The sequence below is a fragment of the Hypomesus transpacificus genome, chromosome 16 (assembly GCF_021917145.1).
Source record: "Hypomesus transpacificus isolate Combined female chromosome 16, fHypTra1, whole genome shotgun sequence".
Classification (NCBI taxonomy): Eukaryota; Metazoa; Chordata; class Actinopteri; order Osmeriformes; family Osmeridae; genus Hypomesus; species Hypomesus transpacificus.
Genome location: NC_061075.1, coordinates 7,164,880 through 7,187,871, shown reverse-complemented (window position 1 = coordinate 7,187,871; position 22,992 = coordinate 7,164,880). Strand labels below are relative to the sequence as shown.

Below are 22,992 nucleotides of genomic sequence, written 5' to 3'. Positions count from 1 at the left end.
ACATGTTGTAACTTGTAGTCTTGACACCATGAATAGCAATTATGACATCAAACAATGTTTACATGTTGCCACATATTTATTTTCAACCTGTTAAGGCATAACATTCAGAAGAATATTCAAAAATGCTCATGTTGTTGTTTTACTGAAAGGTTCACCACAGGCACAGAGGTGATGGTTCTGCTTTTATGAAGGCATGCTCTGCTATTATTAACCATATAGGGGTGAAGTGTAAAAGGTCAAAGGGTCAGATAAAGTGTCCATGCTGAGAACTAGGCATGCAGATACAGTGTTTGATCTGTTTCTAAACTGATATGGCATTCTTAACATAAGAGATATAAGCAGTCTACACACATACTCATTATCTCAAAGAAGTACTTTGATCCATTTAAATTATGTTTTCTTTTTTGGTGTATGGTCATATGTGCTCATTTAAACCATGTGATATTTCTTTGTGCAGCATGTCTTCAACACCTTCATTAGCATTACATTATTGTTAATCATATCATTATTGCTTATAGGTCAAATGACATTTTAAACTGGCCACCTGACCTGAGATATGAAAATATATGAATTGCATAAAGAGGAAGGAGTAATTAAACAAAAGGCAAAGGTAAACAAGTGCAGGTGAAGACTCTTTTTAAGTACTTTAAGCAGCTCCAAACATCAGAAATAAATATTTCAGTATCATCAATGAGTGCAAATCCTAAAAATTTTCAAGTCACTGGAATAAATATCAAATCAGAAAAACGAGCTTATTTTCATTTCATGCCGACGATCCCTCCATTTATTCTTTGCTGCTCTGAGGTGAAATTGGCAAAAATTCTGGTTCCCTCTGCGGATATCATGAAGGCCAGTTGAGTAATTTCTCGTTAAGTGCTACCACAGTTGGCACAAACTGGCTCTCAGTGACAAAGTCCCCTGCTATGATGTTGAGTGAGTCAGCGTTGGAGCCCGGGGTCTGGTTCCTCACCCAGCCCAGCAGGGCTGGGTAGGTGGACATGACCAGGTCCTTCAGAGACTCGGTGGGGTGGGAGCAGATGTACTTCAGATCCTCTGTGAGATTAATACCCGTGACGAAGAATCCGTCTGTGGGACAGCACAAACACAAGCAACCGGTTCAACAATTTCATACGTGCAACTGGCATGGAGGTTTTGTATTTTGATAACAAGAGGTGAGGATTAATGTGGAGAGAGTCAGAAGACTTTGACAGTGTAAATCTAATATTTCTCTCTCAGGATAAACCTCAGATTTCACACTGAGATAGTGCTGGGCCAGTTATACATGCATGATCTCAAGCATTCAAGCTCATTATGCTGAGTTACCTGGGCGGCCATTTAGTTTTTTGCACTCAAACTCTTCAATGAGAGCCTCTGCTTTGCACTTGTTAGCCCACCAGTAGGGGATGTGTGACCAGAGGTCAGCGTGGCAGTTGACGACATGGTGCTCGTAGGAGACAATCACTTGGTAACCTAAAGTCCACAGGTTCCTCAGTGTTGCCATTTCCTGTGTTGAGGAAAAACTCATATTTTTATCATCCAGAAAATGTTTGGTAATAAAACAACATATTGTTATTATAAATCAATGTATAACGTACCGTTTTCGGACAGAGCTTTGAGGTGAACACATTCCTTATGGTTGTGATGAGTTGTGTGTGGAGTTCCTGGTCCAGACCCAGGAAGTGACTGAAGGACAGTATGACAACTTCTCTGGGATGAGCATCCAGCCACTCTCTTATCTCCTTCAAAACGGTCTGTCAAGAAATTGCAGAAGCTGGTTAAACATCTACACAAGTGTAACTAGGTCCTGAACAACAACAAAAACGAATAATAATGATTGATAAAATAAAAATAATGCTTGATATTAATATATACTTGGGTGGAGCTGCACAGATGTATAGTCTCCATCATAAAAGTAGGCCTATCGGGTTAGTAGAGTATAGGGTATTGTCTAGGCTGACTGTACCTCCACAGTAATACTGGTGTAAACTCCGTGGTAGAAGTAGAGATCATTGGAGCTGTCATTTGGCCTGTGTGCGATTCTGAGGTCGCAGTACCTAACCCCGCAGTCCAGCTGTTCACTCGGAGTGCACTCCTGGAAGGTATTTCGAATGACATCAATTACATTTACAGTTATATAGCTATCTCACCGACTCCCAGGTGTTGACTTTAGATGCTGAGGCCCATACTTTGCCTTCACATTTAAAGGTTTGAAACCATAATAGCCATCGATCTGAACCAGAACATGGGCCAGGTTCCAGAATACGGAACTCCAATGTTTCCCAAGGTTCTAACTGGGATGGGTAGAGCATTTGACTGCAGATTGAGAGGTTGCAGGTTCAAATCCTCCTGTACTTAATGTCTCTTTTGATTATAAGCGTGCACTAATGAATGTATTATTAACTAAGGGATTGTATTATTAACTAAGGCCTGAAAATGTAGAGAGGGGTTGCTACACATACCTACCTGTGTTACCGCCCACTTGTAAACAAACGGTCGAATGAGAGGCTTCATATACTTGTCTAGCTTCTGAAGCATATCTGGTTGAGTGAGATCCACAGGGGATCTGTCGCTTTTGTCAAGACAGTAAGTTATTGCATTGTGGCTTCCTGCATGGGAAAACACAGACAGATAATCATCAAGCAGAACAATATTAGGTAACTGATCTGTATCAACCATTAAAAAAGCTTTTCTGTGTATAGGGCCTAATATGTTTTTATATATATTTATTTTAATTGTATTCTATTACATATAGGCCTACTTCACCTAATAGAACTGAAATAAAAATAAAACCTTACATCGAACATGACCGTGTTTATTCTTTTGTTGAGACAATGTGATTTTTTTTCACAAACCGGTTTGGGAGAGAAGTGCCTTTTGATCAGTTTCAGGTATCAGGTAACCTACCTGGGATGGCCATGTTCCAGAGAGGCAGGTCCCAGAGAGCACATGGCAGGTGTGTCATCCACCTGTCCATGGGCAGGTGCTTCAGGGACACCTCGTTCAGTTCAGACACCACCACGGACGACATCCTGACTGTATCCTGGCAACTAGTTTACAATACATGTCAGCACTCACATTGTAGCCATGTTGAAGATATTTCGTCAATAAAACAACAATTTTTACTCAGTTAATTCTTAAAATACTGTCCAATTTCGTGTAGGTCTAAACTTTAATCTTCATTACTTTTGAATACCTGCTGCTGCTGCTGCAGTATCAATGTAAGCATAGCCATTTTAACTTGCGTCTACCACACAACCGGTTTCTTACCGGTTTATTACACTGTATCAGCCACTTACGTATGAAGTAGTGCAATGGATGCTTTCCTGATGCCCAGGACACGGTCATGAGGAACCGGTTTTGCTGACCGAGAATATAAAAAGGATCTCCCTTGATAAGTCGTCCATTTAAAATGTTCACTGAATGTTGCTGTGAAAAATTAAACAAGAAATCGGTGATAGTTGTCAGTGTCGTGCACTTAACCGGCCGTCCTGTCCGATGCCGAATTCTCCGTTTTGCGTGGAAGCTACGCTCCCCGCAGTGAGACTCTTATCAACTTGGTCAACGCAAATTATAGCCGACTTTGAATAAGAAAACACTACCATACACAAATTATCTAAATATATTCACACACATAGCCTAAAAACATAACAATTAAAAAACATTGTTGTTGCTTCTAAATCAGATACTTTATATCCGGTAGGCTACGCTAGTTCTGTGAGGGCGGGTTCACTGTAGGGAGACGCAAGAATAGCCGTTCCCTTAAAGAGCCCACGGCAAAAAAAAAAAACTTTACTGCTGTGTATCATCCCTTATGATTAAGTAGTATGTCATTTCAATATATTCAAATACCTGTGGGGTGTGGCTTCCAAAATTGTGTGAAAATTGCCTGAATTGTCTGAATGTTCAATGAAAACAACGACCGCAGAAGACCAGACAGCACCGCTGTTCTGATGCGTCGGCGCCTTTTAAAATAGGCTAGAGCCTACTGCACCTGTGATCAGAGTTCAGACAGTGTTGTTTTGTTATACAGGACACAGTTTATCCAAAAATTTGTTTAGTTTCCTACGACTATAAACCACTCGTTGAGCAGGCAAATAATAATTGAAACTTCAATTATACCAATTTCGCAAATTATCTCACACCGTTGTTTACGGATCGCCTGCTACGTGTGCAAAATTTAGAGCTTAATTTATGCCACCAGATGGCAACTGTGAGTGTTTTACCTTCAGGGGCATGATGTAGCTTATATCAAAAATGCCCCCAGATAATGACAACGCTACAACATCACTGCAACAGGAGCATCATATTGGCTTATTGTCCTGTAATGTTACCCGGCACGTAGTGTAAACAGCATGACAAATGAATGAGTAAAGGGAGCCAATAAACAGCTAAGCACCGCTGGACTCAAAGTGTTTGCCGTGCAGGTATTTTTGTCTTGAGATGGCTATTTTCACCACAGGTAAGAAGTGTTGACGGTGCCAATGAGCCTTTCAGAGTGAGATGTAACACTCTCCTGGGCAGCAGGTCGATACATCTTCAAAGGACTAGCAACCACTGTCATAGAACATGCTAGCAAAGCAGCATGATCTCTACGCAGCTTTCATTTTTATCAGCGCTCACTCAGATTCTGGAAGATTGATTCATATTCATAGTGGGGGTGGTGCCTCCCTGAATAAGAGACACCATTCCCTTTACAGCACCGCTGGGAGATCACTATCACACTCTGCATTCAACTCAGAACCTATAACTCTTTTTATCTTGCCAAGTGCATTGCTGAGTGGGGAAAATGTATTCTACACTGCTTGCTTATACTGCAGTACAAAAAAAACCCAGTGTATTTTGTAGCCCTTAAATGCCCCAATACTGACCGAAGAGCCTGTTTTAGTGAATCAAACACTACACATGTACGTTCTTTCATTTAACGCCATAAGATTTGGCAATCTTGAGAACAACGTTATAAAAGTAACCAAGTTCCAGGCCTCCAGCGTTTTGGCCACGGCTGACCATGCAGAGGACAGATAAATGTAGTGAGTCAATGAGAACGAGCAATCACATGACTATTAGGCTACAACAGCGCGGACATAATATTCCGCAATAGCTTGTTCAAGATGGTTGGTTTAGTTTAGCAACCACACTGGAATGATAATCTTTCACTTAAGTGTTTTGCTGTAAATTCTACACTTAACCAGTCAGTTTTAACCGAGTACTAAGGTATTTCATAGTTATTATATCCTCCTGGATTCTGTTTCTTGCAGGCAAATACAAGTCAGCAAAGCACAGCGAGACATTATTGAAATTTATTGAAAAAGGTATTTTTCTGAGGAAAAACACAACAGTGAAAATCCGTAGGTCCTTGTATCCCATTTAGTGTAAAATGAGGATTTTCTTAAAATAACGTAGTCTTTAGTAGATTGTAATCCACCCTCTTGGTTACAGTGTTCTCATTGGTTGCTGGCAGATACAGTACAATTTATAGACAAGGACATGTTGGAAATTCAAAGAACAGATACAGCAAACAAACGCATATAAAACAGAGCAGAACTTCCTTCATGCTACTCAGGGGAATGTGTTGAACACTTAAGTGCGATAAATACCCTCTTTAATACTCTACAAAAAAAAACAGAGGCCAGGTATGTCTTCTACACTAAACTGCATGAGAATGTCATCCTCTGAAGTTGTTCAGTTATCCACTAGGGTGCAGTCGAACAACACTTGCATTGTAAATCATACCTATGGTTACTGAGTATGTTTGTACAGTACAATCCTGCCTGCTACACATTCTTCAGAATAGGAAACCCCTATTGACCCACTGCAAAATAAGACATGGAATGGCATTGATATTCAGTTTCTCAGTCACTCAGCTGAGCTTTCTATTACTTGGCAAACGGAATTTGTATCGGTACCTATGCAGTACACATTCTTCCATATAAAACAGAATCCACTGAACACAGCATCTCTCTCATGAGGATCTTTTTTTTGGACAACCTTCTCAAACAAACTATGTAGATACGCAGGTCCTAAACATAGCAAGAGAGTGATGGCGAAATCAAGAGTGAAAGAAAGAGGGGATAGCAAACTGGGAAGGGTCGTAATACGAGTCACTCGACCCAGACGTTGCCTTCACCCCCCATTTATAATCCACTTTTCGATCTTACCTCAATTCTGCATGATGCCAATTGAAATCCACTAGTGTTTTTGCCTGCCAACATACCATTTATTTACAGCCCAAGTACAGGCTATTTCTCGATTTATATTTACATGTAACAACACTAGTCCCAGAGGCAACTTTTTGCGTTGAAGTTTGGCTCCATTCCAGGATTATAAACTGTGCAGAATACGGAAAAAAACAATGGTAGTCAAAGGAGACTGACGAGTAGTTTAATCTCAGAAGACAGTACAAGAATGCGTCAGTCCAGCCTGGCGTGAGTGACGAACGTGGAGACGTACGTCCTCCAGACGAGTCCCCGCCCCGCCCCCCGAGGTGCAGGTTCTGGGCCCATCCTCAGCTCCAGTTTTCTCCCGTCCACGTATCCAACGCCTCCCTCCAGGTCGGGACCAGGCGACGGCCTCCTGAAAGCGTGTTCCAGACGGTCCCCACGTCGGCCAGGGAGGGTTCCGGCGAGGCGTGTGGGGAGAGGGATGCGTGTCTGGCACTTGTGACTGCTGCCCGGCCAGGAGAGGGGAAGAGGTGAGAGGGTCGGGTCAGTGGGGCAGGTGTGGCTGTCACCTCTGGACGGAGTTCCTGGATCCCAAAGACTGCTGCTTCCCCCGGCTGACCCCTCTGATGTGGTCACCCCCAGCCAGGGCTACTTTGCCTGGCCTCTGGCGCCGGCCCTTGGCCTCCGGTTCTGAGTCACTGAGCTCCAGGTCGGGGCAGTATCCATCGCTCTCCTGGTAAGGCTTGGTGCCTCCTGGCGGGCGCTCGGGGACCGGTTTGACCCAAGGCCTCTCTTTGGCGGACCCTTTGCGGGACAGCTTGTCCGCGTCCCACAGGTCCTCGGTGGTCCGTACCAGGCTGACCGTGGCTTCTTTGAAGGACCTGCTGAAGTGCTCCATGGTGGACTTCCGGAAGCTGGCCGCCTGGCCTCCTTTGACGGACACCTCGCCAGAAGGGTCCTGGTTGCTGGGGGTCTGACAGGAGCCGTCCTTCTGGCCTACGAACTTGTCCGCGACGCCGTTAGGCCGCGGCGTTTTCCCGTTCCCGTTGGACGAGTGTCCGTGGAGGGCGGCGTGCAGCGCCAGGGGCTTGCCCGTGGGCTTGACGGGCAGGGCGGCGCCCCCGGCGGGCAGGCCGCTCTGTGACCTTGGACCCGGGGAGGAGAGGAGGCCGTTGGGGCGCTCCTCCCTCCTGCTGTGGCCCTGAAGCTGGGGCTTCCCCAGGCCCAGGCCGCCCACGCCGCCGCGCTCGTGGACGTTCCCGCTGTTGTCCGGACATAGCGGCCCGTTGCCAGACTTGGAACTGGTCTTGCCGTTACCCAGGGACGCTTTGGGCATCTTAAGCTTCAGGGTGATCCTGGGAGGAGGGCGGAACAGCAGGCTCTCCACCGGGAAGGAAACAGGAAGACCTAAACAACAGAGAAACTGAGTTTAAAAAAAAGACATGGAACAGTGACAGCTGTGGTCAGAAGAGAGGCAGCTCTTCTGGCCACAGCTGAGAGAGACAGCTACAGTCCAATCAGAAGCCTGACCAGCCCAGCTAGTCCAATCAGAAGCCTGACCAGCATAGCTACAGTCCAATCAGAAGCCTGACCAGCATAGCTACAGTCACAGCTACAGGTGTCCTACCAGCGGAGACCTCCTGGTTGATCAGCTTGACGTGCAGGTTGAAGATCTGCTCCTGGGATTTGCTCTGAGACAGCTTCAGCTTCTCCCTCCGGCTCACCATGTAACACAAGTTCCTGACCTGGAGAGGGGAGGGACAGCACAAATGTCACCAAAAGATACTTATCACAACAAAATGCACAACAGGCCATACAACCTGGTAAAGGGTTAGGGTTAACAAAATTGTTATGCTTGTTTTCACAAGCACACCCTCTCTCAAAAGGCTTCCCAGTTGCCCAGCAGATATCTACCACCTCGATCCCACCCAAAATGGCCGCCCCCAGCTGGTAGTGAACGTAAAGCAGGCAGCACAGACAAGTGCGTCGGGGGACCACCCACCCTCTCCAGGTCCTGCCGCAGGTGCATGAACATGCGCATGCGCGTGTGGATGCTGTCTTCCTGCGGCTGCAGCAGGAAGTTCTCCTCCTGCTCTTTAGGGGGCAGCAGAGCCCTGTTGGAGTTGCTCTTCCTCTTCAGCTTCCAGTACTGGTAGATGAAGTCCAGCAGGCTCTGGGCCAGGCCCAGGGTGCGAGCCAGCTCCTCGGGCTGGATCATGGTGTAGAACTCCTCCTCCAGCTCCAGGAGCCTCTGGCCCCGCTGGCCCCCCTTCTCGGGCTCTGTGGGGGGCTTGGGGCGGGCCGGACTGAGGCCCGGTTCCCCCGTCTTGGGCTTGCTGTGCTTCAGGCAGTAGGACTTGAACTTGACCTCGTCGCCCTCGTCCAGGATGGTCTTCATCTCCAGGCTGTGCTCGAAGGCACACGTCACGTGGAAGGGGATGGTGCAGTTCTTCACAGAGCACTGGGAGGGAACAACATATACGATTTTCACACACACACACACACACACACACACACAATATACATGTGGCCTGACAACTTCACAGCTTGTTTTGAGCTTTCCTTTTTTCCATAACCCCCCCCACCCCCCCCCCCCAGTCTGTGTAATAGAATATGCAAAAATGGTTCAGCGTCGAAGCACATACTACATTCATTATGACTCTAAACTAAAAACGCAGCGCACACACACACACGCGCACACACTCACCTGGATGCAGGCTCCAGTCTTCAGCTTACAGAGGCTGCAGATGAGCGACCAGCGACTAGGAGGGATGTGGGACACCTTGGTGATGGGCTCCATCCGCTCCGGACAGGCTATGCTCACCTGCAGGAGGGGGGGGGGGGAGGGGGGGAAGGGGGGAAGGGGAACAGGAGGAAGAGCCAGTCAGATGGATGAGGTCAACATCATCCGTCAGAGGAACACAGAAGCGCGTGTCCAGGTGTGCCCGACGGGGCCAGGTGAATGGGTGGAACGCTCGGCTGGGGTCTTCACCTCGGGGATCCACAGGGCACAGCTGACGTGCGCCCACTTGGTGCCGGCCCGCGTGGCCTTCATGGCCCCGCCCTTCGTGGGGCACAGCAGGCACTGGGGGTCGATGCCCAGGACACACGTCCTGCACAGCCAGTTCCCATCAGGCACCTTCACTATGCCATAACAGGCCTGGGATGGAGGGCCAGACGGATAGGGGGGGGGGGGGGAATGGGAGGGAGAGAAATAGCGGAAGGTTAGACTAAGCTGTGGTCTGATAAGCATCATTGTGAACTACACATCTCCTCCATCCCCACCCCCTCCCATCTATTAACACGGCACTCCAAGCAAGCGCTGTGCCCAGCGACCCACGCCCGTCTATGGGGTCCCTGGATGAGGGACGACTCCTCGTTCTGGGGGGAGTGTGAGAAGGTGAACGAACCCAGCGCGCTTCCTCTGGGCGGTGGGACAGAATCCTTCTGCCTTGCTCTGGGGCAGCTGCGACTGCAGACACTCTACTTTGGAGAGCTGCTGAGAGGGGGCACAGCCGCCCACAAACACAACGTCTTTTAACCCCCCTTTTTTCAATTCCTTAAAATCGTTTCCCTCGTTTCCCAACGGACCCCCGAGTGCAGCAGCGTTCTACTTTTCATCTGCACCTGCGCAGTCCGGCATGACTCTGGGGCCCGCTGAACGCCCCGATGTGGGCGGGCCAGTCAGGACCGCACGGGCGGGGCCGGGGGGAGCTCACCTGGTGGACGCAGATGTTACACTTGTCGCAGAACACCATGTCGTTGCCCTCCTCGCTGTCCGGGGAGCGGCACACGTCGCAGATGACGTCCTCGTCGTACTCGATGCCCAGGCCCTCCACCGTCTCTATGGCGTGCCGCATGTTGTCGTGGCACTGCCTCTCCAGGGCCTCCATGACGCGCTCCATCGTCAGCTCGTCGACGGGCCCCTCCCCTGAGAGGGGGGGAGGACACAGAGAGAGAGGAGGGAGGGAGAGAGAAAGGAGGGAGGGAGAAATAGAGGGAGGGAGAAACAGAGGGAGGGAGAAACAGAGGGAGGGAGAAACAGAGAGGGAGAGAGAGAGCGAGGGCGAGAGGAAAGGGAACAACAGAGCAGAGACAGACACACTGTGAGATCCCCACAGGGAGAACCAGCAGAGCTCAAGAGCGAAGCACCCTCCCCATCAGCCCTCTCATGTCTCAGCTCCAGCAGAAGCCAGACCAGCGTCTCCCCTCCAGGCGCCTCCCTCACCCTCACCCATCTGAAGCAGCTCGTGGTTGAGCTCCTGCAGCCAGTACAGGTCCATGTCATCCAGGTCGTAGCGACACATGGCCTCGGCCAGCTCCTTGATGTTGACGTAGCCCGTCTCCGCCGTGTCCTGGCTCCAGCACTGGATGTACTTCCTCTGTCTGGTGAAGAGCACTTCCTTGGGCCTTTCTGCCATGATCCTGAACACAAACACACACGGTCAGTATACTTTAACATCCCTTCAACGCAATACCACCATAACCTTTACGGTTTCTCTACCCATAAACCTTCACATGTATGGGGTCTCCTGGGGGTGTGTTGTACCTGATGGAGGGCTGGGGGATGGTGTCAGGGCTGGCCGGCACCTGGACCCCTTTCTCCCACTCCTGTCTCCAGGTGTCGGCCAGCAGGTAGTAGTCCTCCGGGCTCACGTGGTGGGAGTCCGGCAGCTTCATGGCACTGATCAGGTCTTTCCGGAACACCTGCGGAGGGGGAGACGGACGGTCAGCGGGCTTTCTGGAGGCCGGGCGGGGCCTGGGGAGGAGGCGTGGAGGGGCTGAGACGATGGGTTTGTAAGGGGGGGGGGGGCTTACCTCTGCCGGTTTCTTGGGCATAGAGGCGGGGGTTTCAGGTTTGCTTCCATACTTGTTGGAGGAGCAGAAGGAGGTTGAGGGACCTGGAAGGTTTGGGTGAGATTGGACAAGATTGCAGAAGGTGAGATCTGGAAGGACGCCCTCACTTCCTGTCTGGGGGGGTATTGATGTTAGGAACAGGGCACCACATTGCTCATGATTCGAGCCATCTACTAGCCAGAGGTTTTTGCTTCCTCTGTTCACAGGGAGCTGGTGTGACAGTGGTGGAGCGTGGGAGGGGTCCGCGTGCTGACCGCCAGGGTCCACTCACTCTCATTGTCAGAGCTGTCACTGCTGCTTGATGACCGGAGACGTTTCATCCTGACCTACCCTGTAGAGGGGGAGGGGAGAGAGGATCAAGGATCAATAAACAGACAAACAAGAGTGTCTCCCACTTCCAGCCAGGCCCACAGCCAGTCTGGGATGGTTGGCATTAAGTAGTGGCATCACATGGACTCTTTTTAAACATCCACCTAGCCGCCCAGACGTTTAATCAATACCCGAGAGGTATAAGAGTATAAGACTCAGGATTGATCACAGCCTAGCCTTTTAACCAGCCTGGATTAAAAAGGGTCCGTGAATTCATGAACCACAAAACGCATAACAGGTCGTTGGTCGACGGCGCGTCTCTGAACGGTAGGCTGTCACTCACCATAGATTTCAAGTCGAAGAGCATGCTAGGGATTCCACTGGTTACCCCCTTGTCTGCCACCTCTCATCCCTGCCGGCACGGGACGGGGAGGGACGGCCGTAATGCAGATTACGCTGTCAAAACAAGCATACGGGAGCTAGGAGTGGGATTATGGCAGCTGACACACGGCGACTGACAATGTGTCACGTAGATTGACGATGGTTCTTTGGCTGGCAAGGTTTCCTCTGGATAAATATGAGACTAGTTCCAGCAGGGGAGAAAGGGGGGTGGGGGCCTCAGGGGTCGAAAACCACAGCAACAGTCAAACAGCACACATGCACAGTGCTTGGCCTACATGTTAGGCGTGACAGTAATGACACACACACACACACGTGAAGAGCATGGCAGAGAGATTGTGGCGGTAGATGTTTTTCCTATTAGAATCAGACAAAGGCCCCTGTTCACTTGCCTACAAAGAGGGACTCAAACTCCCAGAGGCCTCAGCGGCGCAAGAGATCTCTGTTTCAACAGACAGGGCGTGCCTCACATTCCCGTGAGGGGGAGAGGGAACGGAAGTCACTTTGTAACCGCACACACGGCCCAAACCAAAAACCTCCTACCAGTCGGACCCAGGCTAAAAGACAAGATAAACGTGAGTTTGAGAAAAGCAGGAAGACAAATGCCTCATGCAAAGCTACCCTGGTGTATGGTCAACGTTGCCCTACATACAGTGCCCTCCAAAAGTATTGGAACAGTGAGGCGAATTCCTTTATTTTTGCTGTAGACTGAAAACATTTGGGCTTGACATCAAATAATGAACGTGAGACCAGAGATCAACGTTTCAGCTTTTATTTCCAGGTATTTACATCAGGATCTGATGCACAACTAAGAAAATATCACATTTTGTTTGAATCCACCCATTTGTCATGTGATCAAAAGTATTGGAACAGATATACTTAAAACATATTTAAGTGAATAAGACTTAATATTTAGTTGCAAATCCTTTGCTTTCAATAACTGCAGCAAGTCTGTGACCCATTGACGTCACCAAACTTTTGCATTCTTCCTTTTTGATGCTTTCCCAGGCTTTCACTGCAGCCTCTTTCAGTTGTTGTTTGTTTTGTGGGGTTCCTCCCTTCAGTCTCCTCTTAAGCAGGTAAAATGCATGCTCTATAGGGTTTAAGTCTGGAGATTGACTTGGCCAGTCTAATACCTTCCATTTCTTGCCCCTGATGAACTCCTTTGTTGTTTTGGCAGTGTGTTTTGGGTCGTTATCTTGCTGCATGATGAAGGCTCTGCCAATCAGTTTGGTTGCATCTTTCCTTAAATTGGCAGACAAAATGTTTCTGTAGACTTCCGAGTTCATTTTGCTGCTGCCATCATGTGTTACATCCTCAATGAAGATTATTGAGCCCGTCCCAGAAGAAGCCATGCAAGCCCAAGCCATGACATTACCTCCACCGTGTTTCACAGATGAGCTTGTGTGTTTGGGATCATGAGCAGTTCCTTTCTTTCTCCAAACTTTAGCCTTTCCATCACTTTGGTAAAAGTTAATCTTTGTCTCATCAGTCCATAAAACTTTGTCCCAGAATTTTTGAGGTTCATCTCTGTACTTTTTGGCAAATTCCAGCCTGGCCTTCCTATTCTTCTTGCTAATGAGTGGTTTGCATCTTCTGGTGTAGCCCTTGTACTTTTGTTCATGAAGTCTTCTGCGAACAGTAGATAGTGATACCTTCACTCCTGCCATCTGGAGGTTGTTGCTGATCTCACTAACAGTTGTTTTAGGGTCTTTCTTTACAGCTCTCACAATGTTTCTGTCATCAACTGCTGATGTTTTCCTTGGTCTACCTGTTCGACGTCTGTTACTTAGTACACCAGTAGTTTTCTTCTTCTTCAGGACATTCCAAATGTTTGTACTGGCTATGGCCAATGTTTCTGCAATGGCTCTGATTGATTTTCCATCTTCTCTAAGACTCACAATTGCTTGTTTTTCACCCAAAGACAGCGCTCTGGTTTTCATGTTGTTTTCACCTCTGAATACAGTCTGCATAGACAAAACCTATCTTACCCAATCTGAACCTGAGTGTAGACATTCAGTGGTATTTATTGATTGAATAATGTATGTAATAGGACACACCTGGGCAACAAAACACACCTGTCAGTCACATGTTCCAATACTTTTGCTCACGTGACAAATGGGTGGGTTCGAACAAAAAGGTGATATTTTCTAATTTGTGCATCAGATCCTGATGTAAATACCTGGAAATAAAAGCTGAAACGTTGATCTCTGGTTTCACATTCATCGTTTGATGTCAAGCCCAAATGTTTTCAGTTTACAGCAAAAATAAAAGAATTGGCCTCACTGTTCCAATACTTTTGGAGGGCACTGTACATACAGCCCGACATTAACACACGCCCATCGCTCTGGTCAGATAACACACTCACACAGGGCCCTAAAAACACCACAGACAGGAAGTCCCTCTCCCCGCAGTGTGCAGATTACAGGTCTGTACTGGGAGGATGCGCACAGCGCCCCCTACAGGACACTCAACGGACACATTTCTTTTTTTAGAATGTTGAGGTCCCACTATACCAAGAAGACAAGACAGACCTCAGACCATTACGTTATTACAACTGAATATCCTCATTTCCATCTGAACTTTCTACTGTCACATGGACTGCTCTCTATGAAACATCTCCTCCCCAACATGCCTAATAAACAAGTAGAGGCAGTTTAGAAGTCATTTCACAGAAGAAGTTTTATATTTACAGTCACTATTGCCCTGGCTAACTGGGAATCTAGAAACATCTACATCAACGACACCACTGGGAACTCAGACAGTTTGGGTGGCCTCCTCTATTCTTAAAATGGGAGAGACTCACATTAGATTTGGCTGCACTGCAAGAATCACTACATACCAAATGTAACACACAACACTATTCCATCACCTTTAAAATAACCTAATTGGATACTAGGCCATTTTCGAATGCAGTTTTTGTTTGTTTGTTTTTTCAAAGTTCCGAGCCAAGAAGACCCTTAACATTTTCTCAAGGGGTGACAAAAACAGGACAGTGACAGGAACAGGCCTGTTTATAGTCCCACTCCAACACAGAGCCAAGCACCTGCTTGTGGCATGTAGCTACCTACTCCCTTACACTCTACTGTCTTCTGTTTGTTGAGTCAGTTACAGCCTCCACTAATGAGCGGCACCTTGTTATTAATATACTCTTGTTAGCGTCACCTCCTATTGACATAATGGACACAATAGTACACCTGACAATACTGCCAATTGTTACTTCCTGGTCTCTAGTCTGGGTCTCTCAGGTGCAACACAGCTTAATTAGCAGTGCAGTAGAATAGTAGAGTGTTGTAAATGTGTTATTTGAAACGCAATGTAATATTGGTAATGACACATTCACTGATAAACTGAAGACACACTTCATCGTCGTATGGCAGTAATGCACTGTAAATCAGAGTTGAATTGTTTGTCATGTTAGATTTAGCAGTTTCATGATCCAGTTCATCCTTTAAACTAAGCGGAGGTCCCGTCGGCATGACGACGAAAAACCGTTAACTGAATGAGCTACTCCGTTCTTTTAATTTTTGTGTGTGTGACAGTACTGTCATGGATGAAGCTCTCCTTTAGTTGCAAAGTGGTCAATGATGTGTCTCTAAATATGGTAAGTTCAGCTTGAACATTGGCGCTTTATCGTGCTTTGTCCATACAGCAAGAGCCCACACGTGGGAGGGGTAGCGAACGTTCCCCGGGAAGGCATTCCAGAATTCCTCAGAAAAGACTTCCGTTCTGGAAAGGAACTTTGCTAAGTGGCTGGCTAACTAGTTTTAGAAAAAATTATTAAATGGTTTTGGCTTTTAACTGGCTGATATCCTTCCATTCACACAAGAAACATGCTGTCATATTTGTGTTTGTGTTCTTGGTTAATTACATAGAATTTAGGGCTGGCTATTTAATGTACTAAGATTGTTGGAATACAGAAGTATTTTTGAGGGACGTGTATCTAGTTAATAATCTTGCTAAGTTTATGGAATCGTTTGGCATTATCAAGATCAACTTAAAGTAAAATGTGATGTCTCCTTACACTTACCTTAAGTATGTTAGCTATCGGGCATACCCCCATGCCACAACTACTAGCCTGTCCTGAAATGTTCCATTATTGCAGGCATTAATACACATGGCGGTAGGCTACCTTGCTCTACTTGGCTTAAACAGATCGTAGCTTCCTAGCTACAGTGTAACATTAGGGTGTCATTTTGAGTGTGATGGACAGCAAATAACTGTAGTGTCGGCCTTGGCGCCAAACTCAAGCCTTGCTACAAGACAGACTACATCTGCACACCAGTAGCAGAAATCAAACAAGGGCGCCATTGCATATCCTACAAAGATAAGACTTCCTGATGCTGATGTTGGCGCAAATATTTCATTATGGAATCGAATACAAATGTTGAGTGCATATGTGTCGATGTTACGACACGCCAGATAGGTCATTTAATCAAATCTGAAAAAGATGTTCATAGATCTTTCTTGAACGTAGAGAGGAAGGCCCCACAGCCCGGATAAGCCACCCAGGGCAAGCTTTGGCACACAGTGCCCATACTAGCTAGCTAGCTAGCTTCAGCACACGAGCATTATTGTTGAGCGAGCTTACCTTCGATTCACGTGAACCTTTGCAGTTTATTCCAGATGTAGACTGCTTTTATTAAATTCCTGCCATGTACATGTACCAGGGAACATTAAAGACACAAATGTTCAGAATAATTTTGTTATATTCCACAGTGAATTTCTCAGAGCTGCAATCTCTCCCCCTTCACCACGGCACAACAGTCCTATTGTACCGCTCGTTCTGCTGGGTCCTAAACGCCGCCAACGCAAGTTGATCTTTAGTTAACTCAATTTGTACGCCGGCGTTCGCCTGTACTTGATATCGTTTACGACGTCTTCAAGACTCGACAGGAATACTAATTGTTATAGTTCATGAATAAACTATCCCTCCAATATTAAATTGAATTAGTCCTTCCCAAGAACATGACTATATATATTGATGAATTTAATGTTACATTTATTTCTACCGTCATGTACACATTTTTATTTATTTTCAAATAAAGAAGTACAATTACTATCATTCATTTTCCAAATACAAGTGATTTCTTTCTTTTGTAACAAAGCATAGATTGTAATGTCACAAATATTCCAATAAAAAGCACCCCATGATGTACATAGAACAGGTTGAACATTAACCATCATCCATACTTTATGAGAGGAATCTAAAGTCTAAATCAATGTTGTGTTTAGGCTACTTGCCACATAAAATCATCTTAGAATTTCCCATATGGGTTGCATTGACATCAGGATTAGGGATAGGTTTAGCTCAGTGGTTAGAGCATCTGCCTAGAGATCAAGAGCTCACAGCTTCAAGCCACTTGGTACAGTTTGTTGTTTAGGACTAAAGCGTCTGCTTAATGAATACATTATAATTATATATTTATTTTTTAACACATCCATTTGGGCAAAACAATACCTTAAGGAATAAGAGAGAATTTACTTTCACTTGATTTTATATGATGAAATGGTTTAAATAAGCCTTGCTTCCAATAAAAAAATACATTTACAAGTTGAGTATAAAACAAACTACGTTACAAAATAAAAGACATCTCTAATAAAATTACACAGCTGTTTACCAAATAAATTACACCTTGTCATCAATGTGAACCAAAATCAGAGAAGGCAGGTGAACTATTTATAAATCAGATTCTTTTGACCAATCACCTTAATAGCATTTCTACACAGATCACGAAACCACCAATATCTAGTATACTCACTGCTGAAAAACATACGGTTGAATACTTGAAGAAAAGAAACGGCATGATAGTTATCAAGGCTATCAAGCATCCACTATGAAAAGAGGTCATAAAGTAAAAGTCACTTAAATTTCCCCTTTACAGATACATTCACATTATAGCAACAACAAGAATTTAAAATACATTCAATAAATATTCATAGTACTATTTTTTTTACAGTGGCATACAGCATTTTTTTTTTTCTTTCAAGAAAAGTGCCATGATATGTAGCTAATTTTGTTTTGTTTTGTAGACTATTCTGATTCTGAGGAACAAACCAATAGTGTAGGGACGGGTGTCATCCTGCTCCCACCTCTCATATGCTAAAGTCTGGAGTTGCTGGATGGAGTCTCAACTTGATGGCTTGTTAATACACTGTTCAGTTTCCCATATTCCTTTAAATCATAGGGGAATTAGTTGTGGTTGTTTGGACAATATTTAACACCCTACACTACTAAAAACAAAATAAAAGCATTTATAACAAATAAAAATGCAAAATATGATCACAGTCCCATCTGCATGTCAGCAAAGTTGAAGAAATTGTCCACATCTCGACAAGAGGTGCTTTTGTTCTCTGACACAAAAACCTGTAAACATAAAAATACAAAAAATCCACAACACAGGAAACGTTAGCAGGCCTCTAGATTCTTCTCATTTCCGCCCGAGAGATATAATACCAAAGCGGAATGATGCTGAGTCACTAAAATAACTAAAGAAGACTTACCTTTGTCCCACTGAACACTTCGCTGGCTATGTTCTTGCAGGCTTCTACAACCCCATCCCCATTCATCTCCAGTGCTACAACTGGACCTACGGAAGAAGAAAAAAAGAACCACAAACTTTAAACACGGTGCAAATGTATACTGGCAGCCTATATATGTTCTTTCCTCCAGCCTTTCCACACGTCATGATTACTATAAGACAAAGAGAATTTGTTAGGTCAACAACAAAAAAAGGAACTTACCCTTTGTGATCCATTCAATAAGATCCTCAGCATTGCTCTGGAACACTCTGCTCACGTCCTCGGGCCGCATGGACACTTCTTTCGTCTGGACTAACACAAAGCCTTTTTGACTGGCCTGTATTAAAAGAACATTTCAAATGTAATTGAGCATGACGGAGAGTAGAGAAGCGCAAGACAGCACATTAGCAACAACAGTAAGACACAAATTCCATTCTGATGAGTATGATTCAAAGCAATGCATACTTTGATATTTAACACACGCATCAATAGAATGTTCTACTGAGCCAAAACTCACTGGAGAGAGACTCACCCCCCCCCCCTCCTTTGTGTATCCACTCTATCACAACCAACCCTGAACGGTTAACTCTTGCATGCCTATCCAGGCCACTGTCATTTTAGACCTGCAACAGGTGTTTGACACATACAGATCTGTCTTGTCTGCTGAACTCTGAGGCCCGAAATGCCTGGAGGTTTACAGCTTGAACAAGGTCAGCCAGTCTCGTCAACACGTTAACACAGGTCAACTGGCAACATAAACCACCAGAATGTGTCTTGATAAAAGCATCAGTTATTTTATATTTGTCTGTTTTTTTGAAGATTTATGCTTAGACCCTCAGTTTTATCCTTTGCTTTCATGACAGAAAACAAAAGGGGGCACTGGTACCCACTCAAAAATATATGCCACTGACATATCCGTAGCAATATTAAGGTGTTGAAGTGGTTCTTTATTACATGGTTCTGCATTCTGCAGTGACACAGGGAAGTCAGCATTTCCTCAAGTGGGATTCTGTGTCATAGGACTTCAGACTCAAAGGCATAATGGAAAATCTTTCTCAACAAACAAGATAAAAATAACAATCCTGGGGCGGGGTGTCATGCCAAATTTGTGCAATCATTAAGAAACTTAACGCAAGTTTGTTCTCTTTACCTCATCAATGAGTTTCCTGGCATTCGCAGTTGTATAGTCCCCTGCAAAGAAGACAAATAGGCAAGACTCGTCACTCTCTTTGCGCCTCCCTCCCTTGGTCATGGGCACGATGCTACGTGTGGCATCAGTAGAGATCCGAACGGATTTGAACTCTGACTCTGCGTCTGGTGCTGGCACGTGGTCCAGAACGACCACACCCTCCGACAGTAAGCTCCAGTTGGTTTCTCCAGACACAGGGGTGAAGTCGTGGATGTTGCTCCAGTTGTTGTTGAATATACTAAGCCCTGCGTCCTTGAAGTGGAAGGCCAGCTCTGGGTAGTAGTATTGGTAGCAGCCGAACTTCATGCCCGTGGACGACTCGATGATGGGCTGTGTGGCACAGCAGAGAAACACCTCCATTTTCTTGCAGTCGCGTGTACGAAACTGCTGGCATGCCACCACACACTTAATGTCTTTGCAGTCTCTGAAAAACACACTACCCTTCACTGGCCCCAGAACAATACGGCAGTTGATACAGTCGTCAATGGTGATTGTAGCGGAGTTGTCGAACACATAGATGTTGCAGTTCTCACAGTCTTGGATGACAAACTGCTGTCCTTTTAGTGTACCGGGCAAACGGCCTACAGTGGCATCCTTGATGCCTGTCAGCATGTAGTCCTTTGGATCAACCTGCAGCAAGACAGAGAACAGACCCTTTAAATAAGACACTGTCATTATGTATGATGTTTATGCTAGACTTATTAGACGTCATCGTTTTGTGCTTGTTCTTTCTTCCATGTTAACAGCGTCATTAACATTGTCAGGAATCCCTGTCTTGCGGATTCTCAATTATTTGAACCAGATTTTTAAATGCTCTCTCCCATGCTGCGCTTTCAAGTATAGTAATCACAAGTTAGCAAACCTGTAGTTTGCTATGTGCTTGATAATGAACATTGAAATAGTTCTTGTTGTAACAATCCCTTATAGCATTTGGCCAACTGACAAGCAAACTTGTTACGTGTCGTGTTCTGACTTTAAGCCGATAATGAGCTCTACATCCACCCATAGAGCTAGCAAACCAAGTAAAATAGTACACTGGCTTGTTACAACATTATAACCACATTAACGGACAGTATTAGGGTGGTTACCGCCCAGCCAGGCATTGACAAATACGAATATTTTCGATGCCCATCAAAACAATTTATCCAGTGTTCACGTTAACTTGCACGTTACTCGATTACAGTACAGGCAGCACAATTTAGCAATCGGGCATGCAAAACAGTTCATCTATACCCTGTCACTGACTTGTCAACTGTAAGCATTGGTGACTTAACTTTTCAAGTAATTTGGTACCAGTAGCTAGCTAAGGCATTAGCTCGGCTAATAAGTCAGGGTACAGTAAAAGCAACACTACAGTACTATAATGTGACCTGAAATTACACAGGACTTCACTAATCAGCGTATAAGGTCGTAGCAATTAGCTTTTGAGCGAATCAGTTCGAGAGTGCAATCCTTGCACTCTTTCTCCATACCTTTTCACGTTTGTCCCAACTGTATTGCTTGGGCGCTTCCTCTGTGTTATTACTGCTGCTGACATTGGTAAGAATGTTGTTGCTAGTCTCCACCGTCGTCGTCGGTGGAGTAAGCTCCTCTTTATCAGGTGATTTCCTTCGGGATTTTTTTGAAAAGAAACAGCCCATTTTGCCCTGCAAGTTGTGACCAGTTAAACAGAAACGTATTTTATCGTTAACCCTCAGTTTATACTGTGTAATTTTAACAAAACGTGCAGGTATCTGGTTGACTACGTGTGACCACAATCTCCGTTACAAGATAATCACGCAGTTGCTCAAAGCTTCCCGTTTCCTTGCCCTGTCTCACAACCAATCAATACATTGCAATTCGTTACTTAGTAACAGCGAATCATGGACGAGGTTGAAACAGCGACACGGACAAATCAGACGAGCCTATATAGGAGGTGGCCTGCGAAGGTGGGGCACTACTGTCTGCCGAAACTATGAATACAATTAAGTAGTGTTAAAAAGTAAAAACATGATCAACCCAGTTTTTGAGAATTGAATGTGCATCTTTAACATTGTTCCTGGCATCTCCTAACATCATTAGGCCAACTACAGCATTGTGCTCTGAATCGTTTTAGCCAATGTCGGCCTAGTCCTATAGCAACATTATTTTCATTGTTTATTTTAGTTTCTAACTCCATAACAAAATACATGTAGGCCTATGTCAAACGTAATTCTTAGCTAAACTACTTATGCAACTGTCAGCCCAACACCTATTTTAGGCTATCAATCCCCTAATAAGGAAATATGACAGGTCAGATAGATCCAGTTTCTGTTTCAATTTAATCAATAGGCATATGGGTCTTCATTCAAACATTGGACATTTCAATCCATTTCTTCATAGGCCCTCCGCAATATTGACTAAATAGGACCAATTTGTTGGCTATGTCTTAACATACCAAGTTTCCATTTTGATAAGCGATTGACTCTTGACTGTACCGCCCTTGTTAATGTTCTTGTTAGGTCGTCTATGCTGTTAAAGCCCTTCACGATACTGCTAATGACTGAAGATTTATTCTGTTTAGAACACGTGTCTTGATTGTGCTTAAGTTTACACTATTATTATTATTTATGAGAAGTTTATTGGGGGGATATATCCCACATAGAAAGTGCAATACAAAGGTGCAATATATTGTACCATCAAAACTATGCAGTGTTTGAATGCTCTAAACAGAATTTCGTTGTTTTTCTATGACAATGGCAAATCAATATTGAATTGAAAATTGAATTGATCACTCACGTCGAACTACAGGCGGAATTAACACACATAGCCTATTGCACAACAACCTGCATGAAGTTAGGTTAATATCAAGCATCATCAGCCAACTTTGTAGGTTGAACACTGGATGGCGCTCCTAACACCCATCACCTGCCAACCGCTCACTTGGCGGCTTTTCTGTAAGCACATATTCACAAATTCGCAACTATTACTTATTCAAGGTCATATGGTTTATGATTGATGGATTTGTTTGCAAACGATAGCATACAAAACGAAAGTAAATGCAATAGCATACAGAAAATAACAAGTAGGCTAATATAGCCTAATTGATTATTAGATCTGACCCTCATCATCTTGATAATACTTTAGGCTTATTGTTTGAAAATGGAGTGGAAAATGAAAATGTCAGACTCACTTTCAAATGCCTTGTAGCCTACTGACCCCCAGGTCCAGCTCGAGTTTAGCTGCTAGAGTAGACTATCTGTGTTTGATATATGAACCAACCAAATACTTAAGGTTGTCCTTAATTACAGCTATAGGCGGTGTGTTTGTTTGTCTTGGTATGTCTATAGCTAGCCTCGTTAAAAGGGGGAGAATACCAACATTTGAGAGAATAAAGAACAAATTCCTGTTTGGTGACCTGACGTGACATTTCAGAACAAGTGACTGAATGCTGACTGACAAGTAATGGTAGCCTATTGCACTTTTGAAATGTCGCTTTTTAAATTCTTTTACAAATAGACTGAAAGAGAACGCCAAGAAACAATGTGTGGTCATTCGGTTTCCTTTCCAGAGGGGCACTACAACTTCTGGCTGAAACGA

The 22,992-nt window shown here is 45.0% G+C and overlaps 3 protein-coding genes across 4 annotated transcripts; all 3 read right to left on the bottom strand.

Moving 5' to 3' along the window:
- Positions 1–64: 64 nt before the first annotated feature.
- Positions 65–3,742, bottom strand: plcxd1 (phosphatidylinositol-specific phospholipase C, X domain containing 1). Of its 2 annotated transcripts, XM_047036968.1 has the most exons (7): positions 3,297–3,742; positions 2,905–3,047; positions 2,464–2,606; positions 1,964–2,092; positions 1,596–1,751; positions 1,324–1,504; positions 65–1,086 (listed from the first exon to the last, which is right to left on the bottom strand). In XM_047036968.1, the coding sequence occupies exons 2-7, from the start codon at positions 3,026–3,028 to the stop codon at positions 842–844; spliced, it is 978 nt and encodes a 325-aa protein (XP_046892924.1). In that variant the 5' UTR covers positions 3,029–3,047; positions 3,297–3,742; the 3' UTR covers positions 65–841. The 2 variants fall into 2 exon arrangements, with proteins under 2 accessions (XP_046892924.1, XP_046892925.1); XM_047036969.1 differs by lacking the exon at positions 3,297–3,742 and having other exon boundaries at positions 2,905–3,290.
- A 1,539-nt stretch (positions 3,743–5,281) lies between these two features.
- jade3 (jade family PHD finger 3) lies at positions 5,282–16,499 on the bottom strand. Its single transcript, XM_047037020.1, has 12 exons — positions 16,315–16,499; positions 11,668–11,780; positions 11,287–11,346; positions 10,977–11,059; positions 10,708–10,865; positions 10,393–10,583; positions 9,878–10,089; positions 9,151–9,318; positions 8,866–8,982; positions 8,161–8,619; positions 7,786–7,903; positions 5,282–7,565 (listed from the first exon to the last, which is right to left on the bottom strand). The coding sequence occupies exons 3-12, from the start codon at positions 11,333–11,335 to the stop codon at positions 6,724–6,726; spliced, it is 2,397 nt and encodes a 798-aa protein (XP_046892976.1). The 5' UTR covers positions 11,336–11,346; positions 11,668–11,780; positions 16,315–16,499; the 3' UTR covers positions 5,282–6,723.
- Positions 16,500–16,719: 220 nt separating this feature from the next.
- Positions 16,720–21,197, bottom strand: rp2 (RP2 activator of ARL3 GTPase). Its single transcript, XM_047036879.1, has 5 exons — positions 20,907–21,197; positions 19,396–20,064; positions 18,468–18,582; positions 18,228–18,313; positions 16,720–18,090 (listed from the first exon to the last, which is right to left on the bottom strand). The coding sequence occupies exons 1-5, from the start codon at positions 21,072–21,074 to the stop codon at positions 18,007–18,009; spliced, it is 1,122 nt and encodes a 373-aa protein (XP_046892835.1). The 5' UTR covers positions 21,075–21,197; the 3' UTR covers positions 16,720–18,006.
- Positions 21,198–22,992: the final 1,795 nt, after the last annotated feature.

Bases quoted from the DNA above. Each gene is read 5' to 3' on its own strand.
- plcxd1 (XM_047036968.1), bottom strand. From the start codon at position 3,028: ATGTCGTCCGTGGTGGTGTCTGAACTGAACGAGGTGTCCCTGAAGCAC. The intron at 2,093-2,463 runs GTAGGTATGTGT...AATACCTTCCAG, and splicing joins ACAAGTGGGCGGTAACACAG to GAGTGCACTCCGAGTGAACA. The intron at 1,087-1,323 runs GTAACTCAGCAT...GCTGTCCCACAG, and splicing joins AAAACTAAATGGCCGCCCAG to ACGGATTCTTCGTCACGGGT.
- rp2 (XM_047036879.1), bottom strand. From the start codon at position 21,074: ATGGGCTGTTTCTTTTCAAAAAAATCCCGAAGGAAATCACCTGATAAA. The intron at 18,583-19,395 runs GTAAAGAGAACA...CTTTTAATACAG, and splicing joins CCAGGAAACTCATTGATGAG to GCCAGTCAAAAAGGCTTTGT. The intron at 18,314-18,467 runs GTAAGTTCCTTT...CTTCTTCCGTAG, and splicing joins TATTGAATGGATCACAAAGG to GTCCAGTTGTAGCACTGGAG.
- jade3 (XM_047037020.1), bottom strand. From the start codon at position 11,335: ATGAAACGTCTCCGGTCATCAAGCAGCAGTGACAGCTCTGACAATGAG. The intron at 8,983-9,150 runs GTGAAGACCCCA...CCCCTCCTGCAG, and splicing joins GTGCCCTGTGGATCCCCGAG to GTGAGCATAGCCTGTCCGGA. The intron at 7,904-8,160 runs GTGGGTGGTCCC...TCCCCTCTCCAG, and splicing joins TGCGGCAGGACCTGGAGAGG to GTCAGGAACTTGTGTTACAT.